Genomic DNA, 19,010 nt, shown 5'->3' with positions numbered 1-19,010 from the left:
TAAAGTCAGATTTAAATTCCACTCAGCCATCAGGCAGTGAGATCAGAGGGTGGGCGGGTTCTGTCTCAGGAGCAACCAATGGCAATGAGGGGGCAGAGCCTTTGGTGCGCATGGGAGACATCCAGCCAATGGGATTGCCGGGGCGGGGCGGCGAGCCAATAGAGCGGGCTGGTTTGATTCAAAGATGCCTATAAAAATCTCAGACTACCTCCGTAGTCAAGTGGATCGGTTCTGGGCACTGCCATGGCTGCTCGCTTCGAGCTGTTGGACGACCTTCCCGCGGCCTGCCTGTCTCCGTGCGGACCGCCCAACCCCACGGAGCTGTTCAGCGAGGCGCGGCGTCTGGCTCTCGAGCAGCTGCTGGCCGGTGGCCCCGACGCCTGGGCCGCCTTCTTACGGCGTGAGCGGCTGGGCCGCTTCCTCAACGCCGACGAGGTGCGCGAGGTTCTGGGCGCTGCCGAGCGGCCGGGCGAGGATGGGGCGGCGGTAGCGGAGGACTCGTTCGGCTCCTCTCACGAATGCTCGTCCGGCACCTACTTTCCGGAGCAGTCGGACCTGGAACCGCCGGCGTTGGAGCTCGGCTGGCCCTCCTTCTACCAGGGTGCCTACCGCGGTGCCACGCGCGTCGAGGCTCATTTCCAGCCCCGCGGCGCGGGCGCCGGAGGCCCGTACGGCTGCAAGGATGCGCTGCGCCAGCAGTTGCGCTCCGCCCGAGAGGTGAGTGGCCCCCTGGCAGCGGCTAGGGGAGGAGCATCGGCCTTCTGAAAATTGAGTCGTGTCGTAGTCCCAACTTCTGTTATTGGTACCCCTGGAACAGAGCGACTGTTAGTTCAAACCAAAGTGGATTGCAGAATTCCAGGGACGTCAGCTGACATTAGATCTCACTTTCAGGAGCTTTTAAGTAAAAGCTTAGTTTTACCCAAAAGATGATACCCGGAGACCATGGGGAGATCTGTAATTGCCACTTTTCCACGCGTCTTAATGTTGTAGACAGATAAATTCGAGCAGTCGGTTTATCTCTTTCACTTCTGTGAGTCTGGTGGGAGATATTTTTAACCCACAGTGCCTGTGACTGTTCCAAGTAGCATTGATCCAAAATGCAAATATTTGTGCTTTAGATAAGCCACTGGTTACAATGGGTTTTTATCTTAGCTAGTGTCAGACTGCCCGAGTGGCCTGGGGTGGGGTATAGAGTCTGGCCTGCCGTAGATCAGGGAGAAAGAGGGCTCCACTTGGGAGGGTGTGGCTACAAGTTTGCATGCTGGTGAACACTGCTCCATTCCCAGACTTTTTGACTGTGCCCGGAACATGACCGGCAAAGCCTCAGACCATGTCAAGACTTAGTAGGCCTGGCACCGCTATATGTTAGGGTGCGGATCAGGTTGACATCACCCAGTCTAGGAGCAAGTTTGCGTTATTTTTGTCTTTTGTTTTTTGTTTTCCTCTCTGCAAGACAAGGTCACTGTAACCCAGGCTTACCTGGAACTTACAGGCTTCAATTTCAGGCAATCCTCCTGCCTCTGCCTTCCTAGTGCCAAAGCCAATGTTCTGATGCTGGTTCTGTACCTGACTGGCAGGACTTTGAGGATAAGAGTGTAGGTGACCAAGCGTTTTGCTGTTCAGGGAATGGTACGGCTATGGCTGGATTCATGTTAATCCTGTGAGCTTTGGGTGGGCTGAGGGTCCGTTTGATGCTGGAAATGTTTCGCTTGTGGGTTCAGTACAAAATTATAAAGCGTTTGGAAGAGGCAAAATTGTGGGCTAAGGGTGCATGTCCAAAGCTTCCCTCTGGGAGGAGAATTTGAGCACTCCTTGGGGACACCTTGAGAAGGAAAGACCTGGTCTCCGGGAAAGGCAGAGGTGTGGGCTGCTCTAACCTTTTGCTCAGTTGGGTGAAGGCACTAGAGCTAGAGGTCAGAAGGAAAACTTGCCTTAAAAGGGATCACAGCTACAGCAGAGACTTCCCTATCTTTCTTGCAATCTGAAAAACATCAGTGGATGGGGCCTCCTGCTTCCCTCTGTACCTACTTCCTTTACCCCTCTCCTACATCCCTGTCTCTGGAAGCTGGGCTTTCCCATGGAGAAAGGTGGGAAACCCAATGAGCATTTTTTGTATATATGCCAAAGTGCATACTTACCCAGAGTCTCCCAGTTGTCACACTGCCAGGGCTGGGGTCACAGAGGAGGGGGTGTGGCTCTCGTCCTTAGTTCGTGGAGGACTGGGGATGAGGAAGGGGCTAGAAGAAAATCTGGAGTGGCGATGACTGAGTTGGACTGAGAAGGAAGGATGGAACTAGCCTGTCTATGGAGAAGATGGGGACCAAAAGTGGAAAAGATGATTGGGGTGGTGTTCCTAGCAGTAAGTCTGACGTGAAGGAGTTTAGATTTAGGAGGGCTGAGGTGGCAAGGAGGCCAGAGACATCCTTGTAGGAGGAAAGAGTCTGGATTAAGGCAGGGTGGGCAGGAAGCCAGTTTTAGGCAGAGTTCCTTGAATTTGAGACACGACGAACTGGAGTGGAAAGAAACGGGAGGAAAGTATGTGGACAGTGAGGAAGCTTGAAGGCTGGAGGGGTAGCTCTGTGGCAGGACAGACCTTAACATGCTGGAGGTCTTGGGTTTGAGTACACACAAAGGGGACCAGGGGGAGAAGGAAACACATGGAAGGTTGATGGCTCTGCCTCCTCAGTTCCTATAGAGAACAGCCAGGCTCTGCCTTCGAATGCTGGGCAAGCTGGCCGTGGCTGAGACTTGCTGGCCTTTGTAGGCAGTGATGGGACTACACTGGAATACAGGAAGGAAAATAAGGACTAAGCTGGCCAAGGAGTGTGGTATCTATGAATTAGGTTAATTTGAGGCATGAGGCTTTAAGAGGGAAAAAAAAATGAGTCAATAAAAATTGTTTTCTCACTGCCTTTAATCCCAGCAGGCAGACACAGGCACATCTCTATGAGTTTGAGGCTAGCTTGGTCTAAATTGCAAGTTCCAGGCCTACAAAAGCTATATGGGGTGTGGGGTGGGGTGTGTCTCAAAACAAACAAACAAACCAACCAACCAACAAACAAACAATGCTTTCTCTTTGCCAGACAGTATTTTCAGTAACCTTGAAATTGTTGATTATTCTGTCCACTTTACAGAGGATAAACTGCAGCACGGAGAAGCTAGGTTGCTTCTAGAGATGATGGAGGCAGACTCTGAGAATCCCCATTAACTACAGTGTTGTGCGTGAGCCCTGTGGGAGAAGTGTCCTGTCCCCGGGTGGAGGAGGACTAGCTACTGAGAGAGATCAGAGGACTAGCTGTCAAAGGCTGCCTGCCACCTGTGAAGACGTGCATGGGTGTCTGGGAGTGGCTGTGTCACCCTGGCCATGTCCTTTGAAGTGCATTGCTCGTGACGGGGAAGGCTCTGACGGTTCACATGTCAGGTGTTTCCAGATGTCTGATGTGTGTGGTGAAGGCAAATATTTGGGGCGCTAATTGAGTTCTTTACCCAGATTACCTCCTCATCCTCCCAAGGCCAGAGGAAGCTGCACTTAAAGGACATAGCAGACGCATCTAGGTCAAGTAGCTTGTTGAGCATGGTGAGGCAGAGCTGGGTGCAGTGTGTGCCTGGCTCCAGGGCCAGTACTGTGCTTGCTTGGTTGTTTTTTTCACTGAACCCACTATCATCCTTCCTCAGCTTCTCGAGGGCTGGACTGTGCCTCCTTGCCAGACAGAGGGCCCACAGGTAATCCTCCTCCCCACAGCCTCCCTGCTTCCCAGGGGCTGAAGGTTTTAAACAGTTCCCCAAAGATTGGGATGTCGAATTCCCGTGTTGCCCATCTTATAAACAGAAAAGCAGTGATGATAGCAAGAGCTGCCTGGGCTGTGAGCAGTAGAGCTGTGCGCAGGCTACACATCAATCAATCAATCAATCACTCAATGCTTGCTTGGCTTTTTTTTTTTTTAAATTGTAAAAAGAACAGAGTGGCCTGTTTTAAGAAGAATCAAAGGAGCAGAGGCCTTTAAGTGGGGAAGGTGGTTAATGACTTCAAGACAACGTAGGTCCCCGGTGCTTGGATTTTATAAATCACCATGCATTTTCCCTGGCTTCGGCAAGACAGGCCAGCTATTTCTAGTATCTGAAACAAATAAAGAAATCTAGGGAGTGGCTGAAGGAAATGTGAATTTCCCGGGGTGGGGTGGGGGTTGTCCCTTGTAGTGAGCCGAGAGGTGGGGACCAGGCGGCACTGGAGTGAGGTCAGATCTAGCTGCTTGCCCCCTGTAGCTTTACCTCCCCTCGCTGAGGAAATCTGTGCACCAGCCTAGATTCTCTGTGGTGGACCTGGAAGGAGCCTAGATACCCAGGTTCTGTCATCAGCACACAGCGTAGGATACCAGGGGTGTTTGCCAAGGGTCAGGAGTATCTTTCTGAATGGATGGCTCTGGGATGGGGTTTCTCCGGCAGCTCTGGCTCCATGGAACCTCCCTGGGAATCTGACACATAGTTGGTCCTCAGTATTTTTCATGGAGGCCTGTTAAGCCCTTTCTATTCAGCCTTACGATTTTTGCGTGGAGGGGAGAATGAAGAGGTAGGATGAGAAACTAAGCAGTTTAGGTGCTTCTTTCTGCCACCTAGTACTTGGCGGAGCTGTGACCCTGCCTGGACGTGCCCCTGGTCAGGTGCTTCTGATGTGCCTGTCCTGGGAGGTTGGTTGTTGTTCCTACCCCCTCCCTGCTTTCTCTCCCCAGGTCCCTCATTTTGAAATGGTTTTGATGTGTAGTCCAGTTGAACTTGAGATCCTCCGGCCGAGATACTATGGTACCCAGATATCCCGGCTTCTGGGTGGGAGTTGATAGGCCAGGCTCACTCTGCCTGGAGAGCTGACACCTCCCACTTGTTCTTACCAGCTGCTGTTCCTAATATGCTTTTGTTCCAAAGAGGCCACCTGTGCGGCGAGCACACCTTTGAGCATCCATCTGATGATCAGAGCGTTAGTGGTGCCTCTCTTTGCATCATGGACGAGTCCAGCCAGGAGGAAGAGCAGCTGTGGAGTCTCTCGGAGGCCCCTGGCGTGTATGAGGATGTTCTGATGGGCTGAGCTCTCCCGAGCTTGCCCAATCCTCCCCTGTGTTACGATAGAATCTATGCTATGGGATCAGTTCCTGTTCCAGATGCCCACATCAGCCCCACCGGGTTTCTCAACCTCGCCACTGTTGGCACTTGGAGTGGATGGCTCTTTGTCCTGAGGCCACTGTCCTGTTCACTGCTGTAGTGACTCTGAGCATCTCTGTCCCCATGCCCTACACACTCTTAGCACTTCCCTCCTCCAAGTAGTTATGACCTTCAAAGCTAGTCTGCAGAGGGGACCACACGGAGTTTCTGCTTAGTAGTCAGCTTTTCTGCTCTGCCGGAGAAGCAGCTCGGAGGGGTAGCAATGGTTGAACAACACTGTGGATGGATTGGATGCCACCACTAAACAGTACCTCCACAGTCCCCCTCTATTCTTCTAGCTGCCATTTCATTTACCTATTCTTCTTATTAATTTTGGGAGGGTTGTTTGAGACAGGGTCTCACTAAGTAGCCCTGACTAGCCTGGAACTTGTCATGTAGACCAGGCTGGCCTTGAACCCACAGAAATCCGCTTACCTCCTGCGTACCACCGTGCCTGAGTTGCCTTATTATTATCCTAGCTCTTGAGACAGCAGAATCTAGAGTTGGAGGTTAGCCCGAGCTATGCAGTAGGAACTTGTCTTTAAAAAAAAAAAAAACCAAGCAAACGAGGTCCTGGCGTAAATGACACCAGCCTCTAGAGGGGTGAATTTCTGCTGTATTCTCCATTGACCTAGTTGTAACACACCTGAGTCTGACCCCCAGAAACACTGGCAAACACAGGACTGGAGGCATACTGCTTATTGTAGCTCCTACCAAAGGCTCAGAAAGAGCTCATGTCACAGCAGAGGATTAGGGGAGAAATTAGTACGTGTACGTCATGGAGGACCCCATGGCTCTCAAGACAAATGTAGGCAAGCTCTGCTGCAGAGTGTCCAGATAGCGTGGGCCAATACAAGTACTGATGCTTAAGTACACGTGATTATTTAAGTTTGTATAAATTAAAACTACATGTAAACCTTAATTCCTCTGTCATCTCAGAAGGTTCTCATGGACAACACTGTGCAGAGTGTGTCATTGTCCAGCCTTTTATCTACGGATGGATGTGAACATATGATACTGCATAGATGTGAACATATGATACTGCGTGGATGTGAACATCTGATGCTGCATAGATGTGAACATATGATACTGCATAGATGTGAAGATATGATACTGCATGGATGTGAATGCATGATACTGCATAGATGTGAATGCATGTTACTGCATGGATGTGAACATATGATACTGCATGGATGTGAATGTATGACACTGCATGGATGTGAACATATGACGCTGCATGGATGTGAACGTATGATACTGCATACTCCCACAAGTACTTGTTTATCCTATCAGTGGAAGAATAACCCAAAGCCAAACGATTGGAGTGATTTATTCCCTGAGAGAAAAGGAAAGGAAAATAGGAGGGGACATAGCTTGTTTTACAGATTGAATTTTGGAACAGGAAAATGCTTTGCATAGTTAAACACTTAAAATCTCCCCCCACCCAAAAAAAAAAAAAAAAGGCTACTTGATTTTCCCAATGTTCCTCCTGCTGGGGCAATAGTGAAAACTGCTATTAAGTTTACCTTTTGCTGTGAAAATTACATTCTCTTGTTTTTAAACCCAGAAGACTATATCAAAGTAGTTCAAAGGTTTGTTGTTGTTGTTCTGTTTTGTTTTGTTTTAGAAATCTCAATGAGCAGTTTTAGTCCCATTAAAACATGTAACAAGTGGTGGCTCCTGACTGTTGTTAGCATTTTGGAGACTGAAGCAGGAATATCTTCAATTTGAGACTAGCCTGGGCTAATACCAAGACCTATCTCAAAAACAAAACCATAAAACCCACTGGGGTGAATGGTACGTTTGATAGTTTAGCAAGGAAAGTCTCTAGGTGGTTGACGTGCTCAGCATCAGGACTCAGTGGTCAGTCGTCCAGGCTGACACATTATACAAGGCTTTGGCAGAATTCCAAGCATTCTGTACACCTGATCTGCCTTTATGACTCTGGGTAGGAAGGGAGGGAAATTGAGGCACACAGGAAAGGGGTGATTGACATGTGCTTCCTGCTAGAATGAGAACAGGAACAACTGGCCTGCAGTGGCCCCTCCAGGCCATGCATGTGCCCGGTCAGAGGGCGAGCAGCCGGTTTCAGGGCTGTGTGGCAGCAGGAAGGCCTTGTTTCAAAGGACACCGAACCTCTGATTACACGTCTTGTCCAGCGATAGTGGCAGACTTCAGGACTAAGACTATAGCAGTTGCCACTGAGGGTTTTCTCATCAGCTGAATCACCAAAGGGTATGAGGTGGGTGGAATTAGATGCACATTCTAGAAGCCAGTACAACCTACCTTGTGACGGCTTCCCCGGTTCTGCAGAGAGGAGGAGGAGTCCAGGTTTGTTCTGCAGTCCGATCACGTAACAACTGAGCTTCACAAGGTCCTCGATCAGTGTGGCTCTGGCTCTGTCAGCAGAACTGCAGAAGAGAGGGTGCCCAGTATGCTGGGGGTTTGTGAGATTCCTTCCTTGACAGACAGTCATCGTGTTGTTAGAAGTTGTCCTTCGTGGTGGACTTGAACCCGTGGGCTTTGTGGGATACTTTACTGATCCTCTCAGGATTACTGCAAGTTCTTAGCAATTGTGAGATCCACATTAGACTTTTCTGTAACAATATTTAGCTCAGCACGCTTCTTATGTTGGGCTTTGGAGGCACAGAAACACGGGTTGGCATTTCAGCCCCTTACTTAAGTGTGTCCCTTGACCCTCTTATCTAGCTCTTCCAAGTTTGTACGCTGGGCATGCTGGCTAATGCAGCTTTGGAAGCTCTGAAGATCTCTTTGAGCTTTTGGGCTAAGTGGCAGTGGCCGAGGTTCCAGCTCTGCCTAATGCGTAATGTAAACATGCTCTCTCTCGGCTCTGCTCTATCAGAAGACAGAAACCTGTGATCGCTTGTGGACTCCTTAGGCCTTGCTGAAGTCAAGGGACTGATGATAGGCTTATGGTTTGTCACTCAAGCTGAACATGGGGGGCTGGGCACATGGGTGGCCCCTCCAGATGTGGCTTGAGGAAACACAGGTAGTGTAGTATGGATTCCCCTCTCGGCCAGCTTCAGGCTGCTGGGTGCTTCCTTTATGGGTATCTGGCAGATAGGTCTGACCCTGTAGTAATAGACTCTTTGCAGTCACCAGACTTCTAACCCGGAGAGAAGGGGCCAGCTCCATGCAGCTCAGACCGAGAGAAGGTGGTGCCTTAGGGTTGCTGTGGGCATGTTGTGGGGTGGGTACCCCTAAAGGGAGAGTGGACTCAGTGACAGGAGTCTGTGCTGCCTTGTCCAGGTGTTCTGTGGCTCTGCAGTCTGCAGCATGAGCTCTTCAGCCAAGGGAGGCATTGCGCCACGACGGCTGTTCTCTGAAGCCTAGAGCCCACCACACGTCAACCTGACACCCAAATACAGATTTTCATCAGCCCGGCGGTTCTGGGGATGCAATACACAGTAATGAGCTCAACTTTTGCTGTGGAAATGTCCACTTTTCCCAGTGGGTGTGTCCCCCTGGAAAGCAGGACTGGCTTGGTGGAACGGAGGCTAGGCCAGCCAGTTTTGTAAAGGACTCTTCTTCCTAAGAGGTGACAAGCTGCAGGCCTGCTCCGGTTCTGTAGGGCATGGACATATGAGGGCAGGGCTCTGGGTAAGCATCCAGGGAGGGCAGGCCTTGAAGGAAGGAGAGCTTTCCTGCAAGTCTTCTGAGGGCCCTACTTTCAGGCCCTCAGAAAGGAGGCTGTGCTGGGTGCAGGAGAATCGGGAGAGTAAGACATTCCTACACCCTCAGATACCCTGAGTGAGGCAGGCCTTCACATTTAGTTTGTGGAAGGTTTCGGCTTTAAAATCAAGGATACACGAACCGAACTGCAAATTACTACTCAGCAGCCACTGCAGGTGTTGTTCGTACACCTGTTTTATTAATTGGGCAATCAGAACTCTTGGCAGGCCTCTGTGGTCTGGGCCCTGCTCCCATTCTGCCTCTGGTGGCCTTCTCTAACCCTGCCAACTGGGCTGGGTTCCTAGTCCCTGTTTGAGTGGCCCCCAGGGTGTGTTCATGGCCCATCACTCTGCATCTCTTGGCTTCTCCTCCTTTCTCACTTGACTAGCCCATTAGCTAGCTAGCTGTATGCAGCTCACAGGGGCTCTGCTGACCATCAATCAGGGAGGCCAGCAGGTCTGCACAGGTTGCTCTTCTCTTCTTCTATTCCAGTTCTCTCGTGCACCCTGGAGAGCCAGTCTGTAAGGTCTCTCACCACCTTGGTTGTGTTTCTGTGGCCCTGTGCCCATGGCTGGGCTCTCCCATGGCTCCATTTTCTCCCCTGTGGCCTCAGTTCTTGGCTGGGACTTCTCTTTCATACCCTAGTCCTCCAAAATATCTGCAGAATTTGAAGTCTGTTAGCTCCAAAGGTCCCCATCCCCCCATGGGTGGCTGACCCAGAGATTCTCAGTGCTGAGTTAGAGGAAGTAGGTTCAGGTCTCTGCTCTGCAGCAGCACCGTCTCTTCTGGCGTCATCTCTCTGTATCCTCTCCCTCTTCAGGCAGTGTGGGCACAAAGGGCTGACATGGATTCCAGAGCCTTCTCCCATCTTATACATCCCTCTTTGCCAATTGCATCCGTGGCTCCCCTTCCAGCCACACTGGCATGCACCCTGTCCTTCCCAGCCTTTTCTGTCTTCATGTGGTTTCCGGTTAGAGTGCCCTTCACTTCTCCCATGGCCTTCTGTCCCAGGGAGCCAAGATTACAAATCTGTGCAATCAGGCCTGGCTCCTTATCTTATCTGTGGTTCGGCTCTCTTGTTTACCTCTCTGAAGAAGCCTCCCTTCTCTCTCCCAGTGCCTCCGTTGCCTCCCCTCACAAGGCAGCTGACTTACTGCTCCCTGCAGAATATGTATAGAACACATATAGAACATGTATGCCTCGTTCTGCTTTCCTCATCCAGGTCCTGTCAGCCCTGGGCAGCCATCTCTGCCCAGTGCAGGCCAGCCTGCCTTGGACTCAGAGGCACCAGCTGCCTAACTGAGCCAAGCCCACTCCAGACTTGCTCTCCCTCAACCATCTCAGCAGTGCTGCTATCCTGGCCTTCTAGAAGGGAAGGAATCCAAGGCTGAGAGAGGTCAAGCACCAGGTCACACAGCTAGCAAGTGCCACGCTGAGCTCCTGTCCCGGCTTTTGCCTTTAAACCCTGTTAACAGGCCCCAAGTGAACGGGGTAGACACAGGCTGTGTGAAAGCCATCAGGGCCTATAAGCTTCTGAAGATGCCACCAACCCTTAGCTGGCTTCTTTTTAATTCTACAGATGTTTACGGGGTACAAGCCTGTCGGTTACTGTCTTGAGGTCTCCACCTTGGAGACGAAGCCTTCCCTTGGAGGGCTCTGCTGCAGTAGAAGGAGGGCATCGAGACTGAGAAGCAGCTGGAATTCTCAGCAGAGTGGTTGCTTAATGTGATTCAGATACAAGGGATTTTTTTACTGTTGAGTTTGGGAGATGGAGAAGCCCTGACCACTCCCAATTGCAAAACAGCTCCCAAATGCTGGCTTCCTGACTCGATCTGCAGGGACTTGTTCGCCCTGCCTCCCTGCCTGGAATTTCTGAGGGCCCTTGAAGCAGGCGATGAGGCTCTGCTGCCAGCGGTACTAGCTTCTGTAAATGAAGGAAGGAAACTGGGAGCTGGCAGCAGCTCCACACAGGTGGCCGGGTGGCGGGGCAGACACCAATGGCCTCTTGGACCTTGCAGCTGTGCAGTTGTTTACATTTTACTGCAGGTCTGTTTTGTAGCTTAGAAAGCAGACATTCAAAACAGTGATAATTTGCCCATGGACGCATTGGTGAACATTGGCTTTTAGCTTGGTCTGGCCTGGGTATAGAAAATCAGTTTGTATCAGGGGCACACATTGCTGGGGAGAAGAGAGAACAGAGCTGAGTGGAAAGGCATAATTTTGAGGTAATATTTCCACGTTCTTGTCCTGACTGGTGGGGAATATCTGGTATTGGAAACAGGATGGGGTGGGGCACTGTGAGCCTCATCTGATCATTTCAAGCACTAAATTGGTAATGGATGGAGTCTTTCTAAAGCAGGGTGAAAATACTCAGAGCCCATAATGTAGAATTGGATAGTCAAAAAACAAAACAAAACAAAAAAAACCCCCAAAACCAAAAAACCCAACCAACCAAACAAACAAACCAAAAAACAAACGTGGGCATGAATATTAATAGCCAAAGGGGGCTTCTGAGAGAATCCCCTAAGAAGGTCTTTTTCTTTAAGTGTATTTGTGTGTGGTGCACATGGGCTATGTGGAGGAGGTCAGAGGGACAGCTTGCAAGAGTTGGTTTTTCTCTTTCCACCAGGTGAGTTCTGAGAATGGAACACAGGCTATCTGTGGTAGCGGTGAGGATGTAACACAGGCTATCTGTTTGGTAGCAGTGAGGATGGAACATAGGCTATCTATCTGGTTGGTACCAGGCGCCTTTGCTATCTGCACCATCTTGCCAGTCCCAAGATTGTATTTATCAACTTCATAGACAGGAACCTGAAGCCAGACTGGGAAAAACCTTGTGACTGGGATTTCAGTGTGGTGGTCCAAGAACCCAGACAGCTTGCTAGTCCAAACTGAACCTGGAGAACAGGGGTTTAGTGGTGGCATGGAAGTTAAATGAGAAGCTTGCCATGGGGATAAGCGAGTGTGAGTTAGCTGTGCCAGGCCAGGACTTGTCAGACATGGGCACCCAGGTGTCTTTGGAAGTGGAAAAGAGCTAATGGTGGGGCATACTGCTGAGGAAGAGAGTGTCTTTGAAGATGGGGTTTAGAGTTCCTTACTTTTCCTTCTGCCTTATCTCATAGGTGATTGCTGTGGTAATGGACGTTTTCTCAGACATCGACATCTTCCGAGACCTGCAGGAGAGCTGTAGGAAGCGGGGGGTGGCTGTGTACATCCTCCTGGACCAGGCTCTGCTCCCCCACTTTTTGGACATGTGCATGGATCTGAAAGTTCATCCTGAGCAGGAAAAGGTTTGTGGGTCACCATTTCTGTCTCCCCACTGTCGGTAACATGGCAGAGTACCCATGATCTAAAATGTGCTGAGGCTGGTGCTGCTGGTGCTGGGCTCCCACTAACAAGTGAGGAAACTGAAGGCTCACAGAAAATGACCACCACCCATGACCTTGCAGTTCCATTCCTAGGTAACTACCCAGAGGAATGAAGGCACGCGCCTGTTTATAGGTGCTGGGAGTTTCATCAGCTAATAAGTGCATAGACTATACATTGTCTGTTCAGAACAATAGAATATTATTCGCTCTTTAAAAGGACTAAAGTACTGACCCATGCTACCACATGGTGACCCTGAAAATACTGGATTTAGTGCAGGAAGCCATATACAAATGATCATATGCAGTATGATTCTATGTATGTGGAAGCCCAGAGCAGGGTCATCTGTAGAGAGAAGGTAGGTTAGCATCGGGTTTGTGGACACGTGATTGAGGGATGGGTGGGTTTGTAACTAAAGGGCTTCAGGCTCTTTGCTTGCTTGTTTGTTTTTGAGGTAATGAAAAGTTCTATAATTGTGCAAATGGTTTTGTACATCTATAAATAGTACAGATTTGCACATTAAGCAGGTGAATTATGTGGCGTATGATTTATATCTTCACTAGGCCATTGATAAGAAACAGTAAAGTGACTGTCAGGCTTGTCAGCAGTGAGGACAGACCTGACCATAGCCAAGCCAACGCTTGGTGGCTCCAGGGGGTTCAGCTTTTTGCTACAGTGGCCATTTTGAAGCTCTTGTTCTGTCCCTGGCCCTGCCCACTGCTCTGACAAGTATGGCATCGCTAACTTTCTTGGTGGCCCTATCATCTCATGGTGGCCCTGTCATCTCATGGTAGCCCTGTCATCTCATGGTGGCCCTATCTTGGTGGCCCTGATGCTTTGGATCAGGAAATGGTGAGATGGAGAGCCCAGGAGTCCACAGTTACAGCACGCCCCGGCTTTGACTCCGTCTGTCTTCCTCAGTCGCTCTCCATCACCTACTGCTGCTTCCCCGTCAGTACAGAACCAGACTTTATGTCTTCCTCTAGGTATGACAATAAGTCAGGTGTCTTGGTGTAAGGCCAGGGTTGGCTTACTCTCTTTGGGAATGAGGTAAGAGAGACATTTGTTACAGAATTCATGTCTGAGGAATGGAGCAACTTCTGAAGCCAGAGCCTGCCTTACCCTCATGCTGCCAGGCACTTGGCATGAGGAATGGCACGGTCAGCAGGAGCCAGGCTTCTCGCCGCCACTGCAGGAGAGGCTCTGACTAGTATGGTACCTTGTAAACAGGCAGCATGGTTTACTGAGTCTCATCTCCCTGGCCGCTCCGTCAGAGTGTCTGCTGGCTGTTTGCTCTAATGAGCAGACCAAGGATTGGGCTGACTTAGATGATTTACCACCCTGTCATTTGTGCCACAAAGCAAATTCACCAGTGAGGTAGGATTGGACCTTGTAGACTGAACTGAAACAGCCGTGTGATCCAGCAGTCAGTGAGCTAGGAGGACTCGAGGACAATGCCATTTGGGTACGGTGAAGAGCACTGCCACCCAGCCAGGCATCTAGGCCACAGCTGCTCTTGTGGAAGCGTGGAAGGTGTCAGGGTGTAATTTCAAGTGCTCTTGGGTAATTAAGCAGTCTGAGTCTCAGCAGCAGAAAAAAAAGCAGCAGAACTGTTCTAGCTCTGCAAAGCCATTCCCTCTGCTCCGTCAACGAGGCAGAGACTGCTGACTTTGTTGGCTCTTGCCTTCATGGTGGTCCAGGACCTCTGCAGGAAGTCTGAAGACACTTTGTCTTTATAGTGGGTTTTCTCCTTTCTAGGTAGCTGCTCGCTTCCCTCCTAGGCTTGCATGTGCTGTGGGTCTGCGCTTTTCTCAGAGGCATCCCCTGCTCTGCGCTCTGATTGGTTCAGAATATTGAGTTACCCTGTCTGCAAGAATTTGGCTGCGTATTCACAGGCAGGTGTACAGAAGTGCTGTGTCCACAATTACAGGCCTCCATAACGTTCAGATGCATGTTAAAGGGAAGGACACAGAGCCATCCCTAACCCTACAGGTAGAGTGTTTCTATGGTTACCCTGTGTTGACTTGTTTGGGAGTCATTACCTTCTCTATCCTGCCAACTCCATATGCTCATCTGTGAAATACTCACTCCAGGTTTGTTTGTTTGTTTTAAAGAAAATCGTTACCTTGATATTAAGATTTGTAAAGGGTTATAGAGATGGATACCTGAGTTTGGTTCCTAACATGTGTGTTCGGCACCCCACAAACATATAATTTTAGCTCCAGAGTGTCTGACACACTCACGTGCACATACCAACACGCAGATACTCATAATTTAAATTTTTTAAAAATTATTTTTAAAAGGTTTAAAAAGAAGTCACTATGTATGCGTTTGTGTGTCATCATGGGAATAATTGTGCATCCATGTGTATATAGCGTACCTTTTTGGTTACTGAGTACCTGTAGATGTAAACTGGCTGATTAATGCCCACAAGGTGTGTTAGAGGCCTGCCCTCTGATTACTGCTTCCAACTCCTTCCAGTGCGGGGTGAAGTAGACTATTACTCCTTACTTATGTAGTGCAAAGACATAGGAGCAGGGCAGGCTTGGGTTTTCAGCCCTTGCCAAGTGTTATTCATTACTAACAGACTTTCTCTGATTATTTTATCTCCTGTTTTATTTCAAAATCATTTCTTGGATTCCATTTGTTTCCTCCAAAAAGCAAATATTCCTTTATAGTATATAGTGCATTCACACAGGAGCCTAAGGGTCTCTAAATACAAGTCAAATGTAGTGAGTAGTGCCGGATGTAATCCCAGTACTTGGGAGGTGGGGCTAGGGGATCCCAAGTCCAAGGCCAGCCTGGACTATAAGGTAGGTAAGGCCTCTTCTCTTCCTATGAAAAGATGGACTAGATGCAGCAGTTACATGACTTGAGCAGTATCTGGCTGGTGTGTCATGTGTGCTGTCACTAAATGGTGGTTATACCCTAAGCTACTACAAATGCCTATGTTTGGGCACAGTAGGCTCAGCATTGGATAGTGTCGCTGAGTTGGCCGTTGACTTTTTTTTTTTTTTTTCTCCCACGCTCTTCCCAACAGCTGATGACGGTTCGGACCATTACAGGAAATATCTACTATGCAAGGTCAGGAACAAAGGTTGTTGGGAAGGTTCATGAGAAGTTCACACTGATTGACGGAATCCGGGTGGCAACAGGCTCTTACAGGTATGTTCAGAATAGAGGCCTCAGCAGTCAGTCCAAACCCTTTAGAGGAATCAGTGCTTGATCCTACCAACCAGAGCCCTGTGACAGAGTCCCCCAGGAGTTCACACCCGTGTGAGTGAATTGGTTCATAAAAGCCCTGTTGTGTCGGATGTAGACAGGGAAAGAGTCACTCTCTTTCCCCTGTGGTCCACAAGACTAAACACAGGTTAAAGTAAGCTTGAGACCCCCATAGTCAGAGTCCTGCATTCAAGTCCTGGCCCAGGCCTTTGGGGGAAACCTGGAGGGTAATTGACGTCCTATCCTGGTTCCCTGGGAGTTAGATCCCACCTGCCCTGCTTACTTGAAGGTCAGGACATTGCAAATGTTCTAGCAGACTGGAGCTGCTCATTTATACTTAGCTAATAGGTTGTTACAGTCTTGGTAATGAAAACTAGAAACTAGTCTAGAAAGCACTGGGCATATTCCAGGCCCACCTTGCCAATCACATCTTTGAGTGGAGAGAGGAAGGTGAGGGCAGGGTTGAGGTCATAGTGGGTGATGCTAATCCCGGGAAGTTACACCATTCTTACTCATGCTGTGCTATGCTGTGTGTTTGGCTGTCTCTCTAGTACATTGTACGTGCGAGTTACAGAGTTTGCAAAGAAAAAAACTTGTTTCTATAGAGTGTACCGTGCCAGCTGTGGGTTTTGTGGCCTGTGAGGTACTGTGACAAGCAGCTCTCGGTTCCTTCCTTCTCAACCAGCAGCTCCAGTTCAGAACTGAGGCCGTGTTCTCGAGGCTTCCTTCTATTGGGCACTTATAAGTTCCAAGGGGACTCAGTATTTGTCTATATTGATGAAACTTGACTCTGGGTGGGTTTTGGCTATTTAAAAATCTGTAAGTATAAAAACTGCCCTCTACAAAAGCATTGGCAGTGGTATTCTGATGTGTTGAGACACACTACAGCCTCAGGGTCAGGTAGCCCCTTTGTTTCTGTTTCCCCCTTGTGGGTAGTCCGAAGACTCTTGGGCTCCAAAGCAGTTCTCGGGCAACATGTGTTCTTCGTCATGGTTCTGTTTGTTTACTGCTTTCTTAGGCAGGGTTTCTCTGTATAGCTCTGCTGTCCTGGGAGCGATAGGCGGATGCTCCTTTCCACCCCAGTGCTCTCCCTGGGCCTGGGGCGGTGGTGGGTGGGTTTATTAGAACACTGTCTCCTACTCTGCCCTGCTCTTCATCTTCCCGGCCTCTTCCTTTGAAGGCAAAGACCCTTGCATACTTACCCAGTCGTTAGCGGCTGTTTCCCAAATGGAGAGAGACTCCTGAAGCAGGAGCGCATCTCTGAAGACTCACCTAGCCCTGGGAGGGTCACATGCACACACTGGATGAATCCCAGGGATCAGACATGGCTATCCTGGACCATACGCCCACCCCTTTTGAGACTAGAGAGGGAGTGTGCATGAACGCCTTTGTGGGTAGAGACAGGTGTAGGTTCTGTTTCCAGAGGAAGAGGAAGGGGTGCTGGATAGGCATGGAGACCAGGCTAATGAATCAGCTATAAAAAGTGCTGAGCACGGCACCACTGGTGGAGTAACCGTCCCCACTGGAGAAACTGGACGAGGTGCCACTAGCTTCCCATGGGGCATCTCCAGCCAATTCTCTAAGCTTTAAAATGATGCTGCTGGCCTAAATACTTGAGACCTTCTTGCTGGGGTTTAAAGCTGAGCCCGAGGGTTGGGTTTGCATGTGAGTTGGTTAAACCCTTAGTTAGCCTCCTTGGTTCTTGAAGTATGCATTGGCGTTTTTCCTGTTAGCACCAAAGTTGTCACTCTTACATGGCTGCTACTGAGAGCTGAGCCGAGAGCCCTTATCTTTACCGGTTTGTGTGTTTTTAATCCTTCAGTTTTACCTGGACCGACGGCAAATTAAACAGCAGTAACTTGGTAATTCTGTCTGGCCAAGTGGTTGAACACTTTGATCTGGAGTTCCGGATCCTGTATGCTCAGTCAGAGCCCATCAGCTCCAAACTCCTGTCCAACTTCCAGATCAATAGCAAGTTTGACCATCTGGCTGACCGAAAGCCACAGTCGAAGGAGCCCACACTGGGCAATCTGCTGCGAATGAGGCTGGCCAGGCTCTCAAGTACTCCCAGGAAGAGCAACCTGGGCCCAGAGGAGCCGTCAAAAGACAGAGGCAAACCCAAGCGCCCTGACTCTGAGGCTTCCACCATCAGTGATGAAGACTATTTCCACAGCCACAAGGACCAGCTAGAGGATAGCAAGGTGGCTGATGCTGCTACCCAAACAGAGCCCGGAGAAGAGATGGCTGCAGTAAGCCTGAGTGAGGTGGGAACTCAGACTAGTTCCAGCATGATGTGTGTTGGGACCCAAACCACAGTTGTCACCAGGGCAGCGAGCTCCCAGGCCACAGTGTGGTCCAAGTCCACTGCCACGCAGACTGAAGCTGACGAGAGCTTCCTTCCTCAGGGTGCCCAGTCCAAAGAAGGGTCACCGGCATCCAAGATGTCGGTGTCGAGGTCTTCCAGTTTGAGGTCATCCTCTTCTGTGTCTTCCCAGGGCTCACTGGCAAGCTCGGTCAGCTCCCATGTTTCCCTGACGGCTGCTGATCTCCACACTCCCGCATACCCCAAGTACCTGGGTCTGGGCACCCCGCATCTGGATCTGTGCCTGAGGGACTCATTCAGAAACTTAAGTAAGGAGCGGCAGGTCCACTTCACTGGCATCAGGTCCCGGCTCACGCAGATGCTCACCGTGCTCTCACGGAGAACACTCTTCACAGAGCACTACCTCAGCTACAGCCCCGGGAGCTTTACCAGAGCCTCTACCAACCTGGTTTCTGTGAGGGACATAGCCCTTTATCCTCCCTATCAGTGACTGCCGGGTTCAGCCAGCCCTCTGTCCTGAGGCCAACAGAGCTTCACATGCATGGCCCCAGCCACCCTCTCCCACCTGACACTGGGCCACCTTTGCTTTGATTCTGCAGCATTGTTTGATATTTTTAATTTTTGTTCTTTAGAAGCCATCTGTTGGTTTAAACACTATAGGTATTTTTCCCATTTGCACAACTTTAATATTCTATCACTACATAAGTGTTTTAAGGTTGGTTTGAGAGATAAATACTGTTTTATGTGTGTGTGTGTTTTCTGTCTTAATGCTTTGAGTCACCACTGTTTTTGAAATCAGAATCATATTTAAAAGTTAAACACCATTGTTTCTTAACTGACTTTCTCTTGAATATCTGTGTTTGTAGTATTAAATAAGTGCAGACAGCTTTTTGTTTGCCTGGATTTTGTTCTTCTTTCTGGAACCCTGCCTTTATCTCTAAGGGTACGTCATAAATAAATATACTAGATAGGCATTTGTGTGATTCTTTTTTTGTTTGTTTTAAAAGCAGTTTGGGGGGAATGGATGATCCAAATTGTAAAGGGGCAATGTACTTACGAAGCTGGGTGGTGGCGCACGCCTTTCATCCCAGCACCCTGGAGGCAGAGGCAGGAGGATCTTTGAGTTTGAGGCTAGCCTGGTCTACAGAGTGAGTTCCAGGATGGTCAGAGCTACACAGAGAAACCCTGTTTCGGAGAAACAAAAAGTTAGATGAGA

General features: G+C 49.5%; 1 protein-coding gene across 1 annotated transcript; it reads left to right on the top strand.

Moving 5' to 3' along the window:
- Positions 1-243: 243 nt before the first annotated feature.
- On the top strand, positions 244-18,746 carry Sack1d (scaffolding CK1 anchoring protein D). The gene is made up of 4 exons (XM_021155744.2): positions 244-717; positions 12,006-12,173; positions 15,290-15,414; positions 17,294-18,746. The coding sequence occupies exons 1-4, from the start codon at positions 244-246 to the stop codon at positions 18,282-18,284; spliced, it is 1,758 nt and encodes a 585-aa protein (XP_021011403.1). The 3' UTR covers positions 18,285-18,746.
- Positions 18,747-19,010: the final 264 nt, after the last annotated feature.

Source organism: Mus caroli, unplaced genomic scaffold (genome assembly GCF_978045245.1).
Source record: "Mus caroli unplaced genomic scaffold, Mus_caroli_1 scaffold_2, whole genome shotgun sequence".
Taxonomy (NCBI): Eukaryota; Metazoa; Chordata; class Mammalia; order Rodentia; family Muridae; genus Mus; species Mus caroli.
Note: the sequence above shows the minus strand (reverse complement) of the source record. Positions and strands in the feature narration are given on the sequence as shown.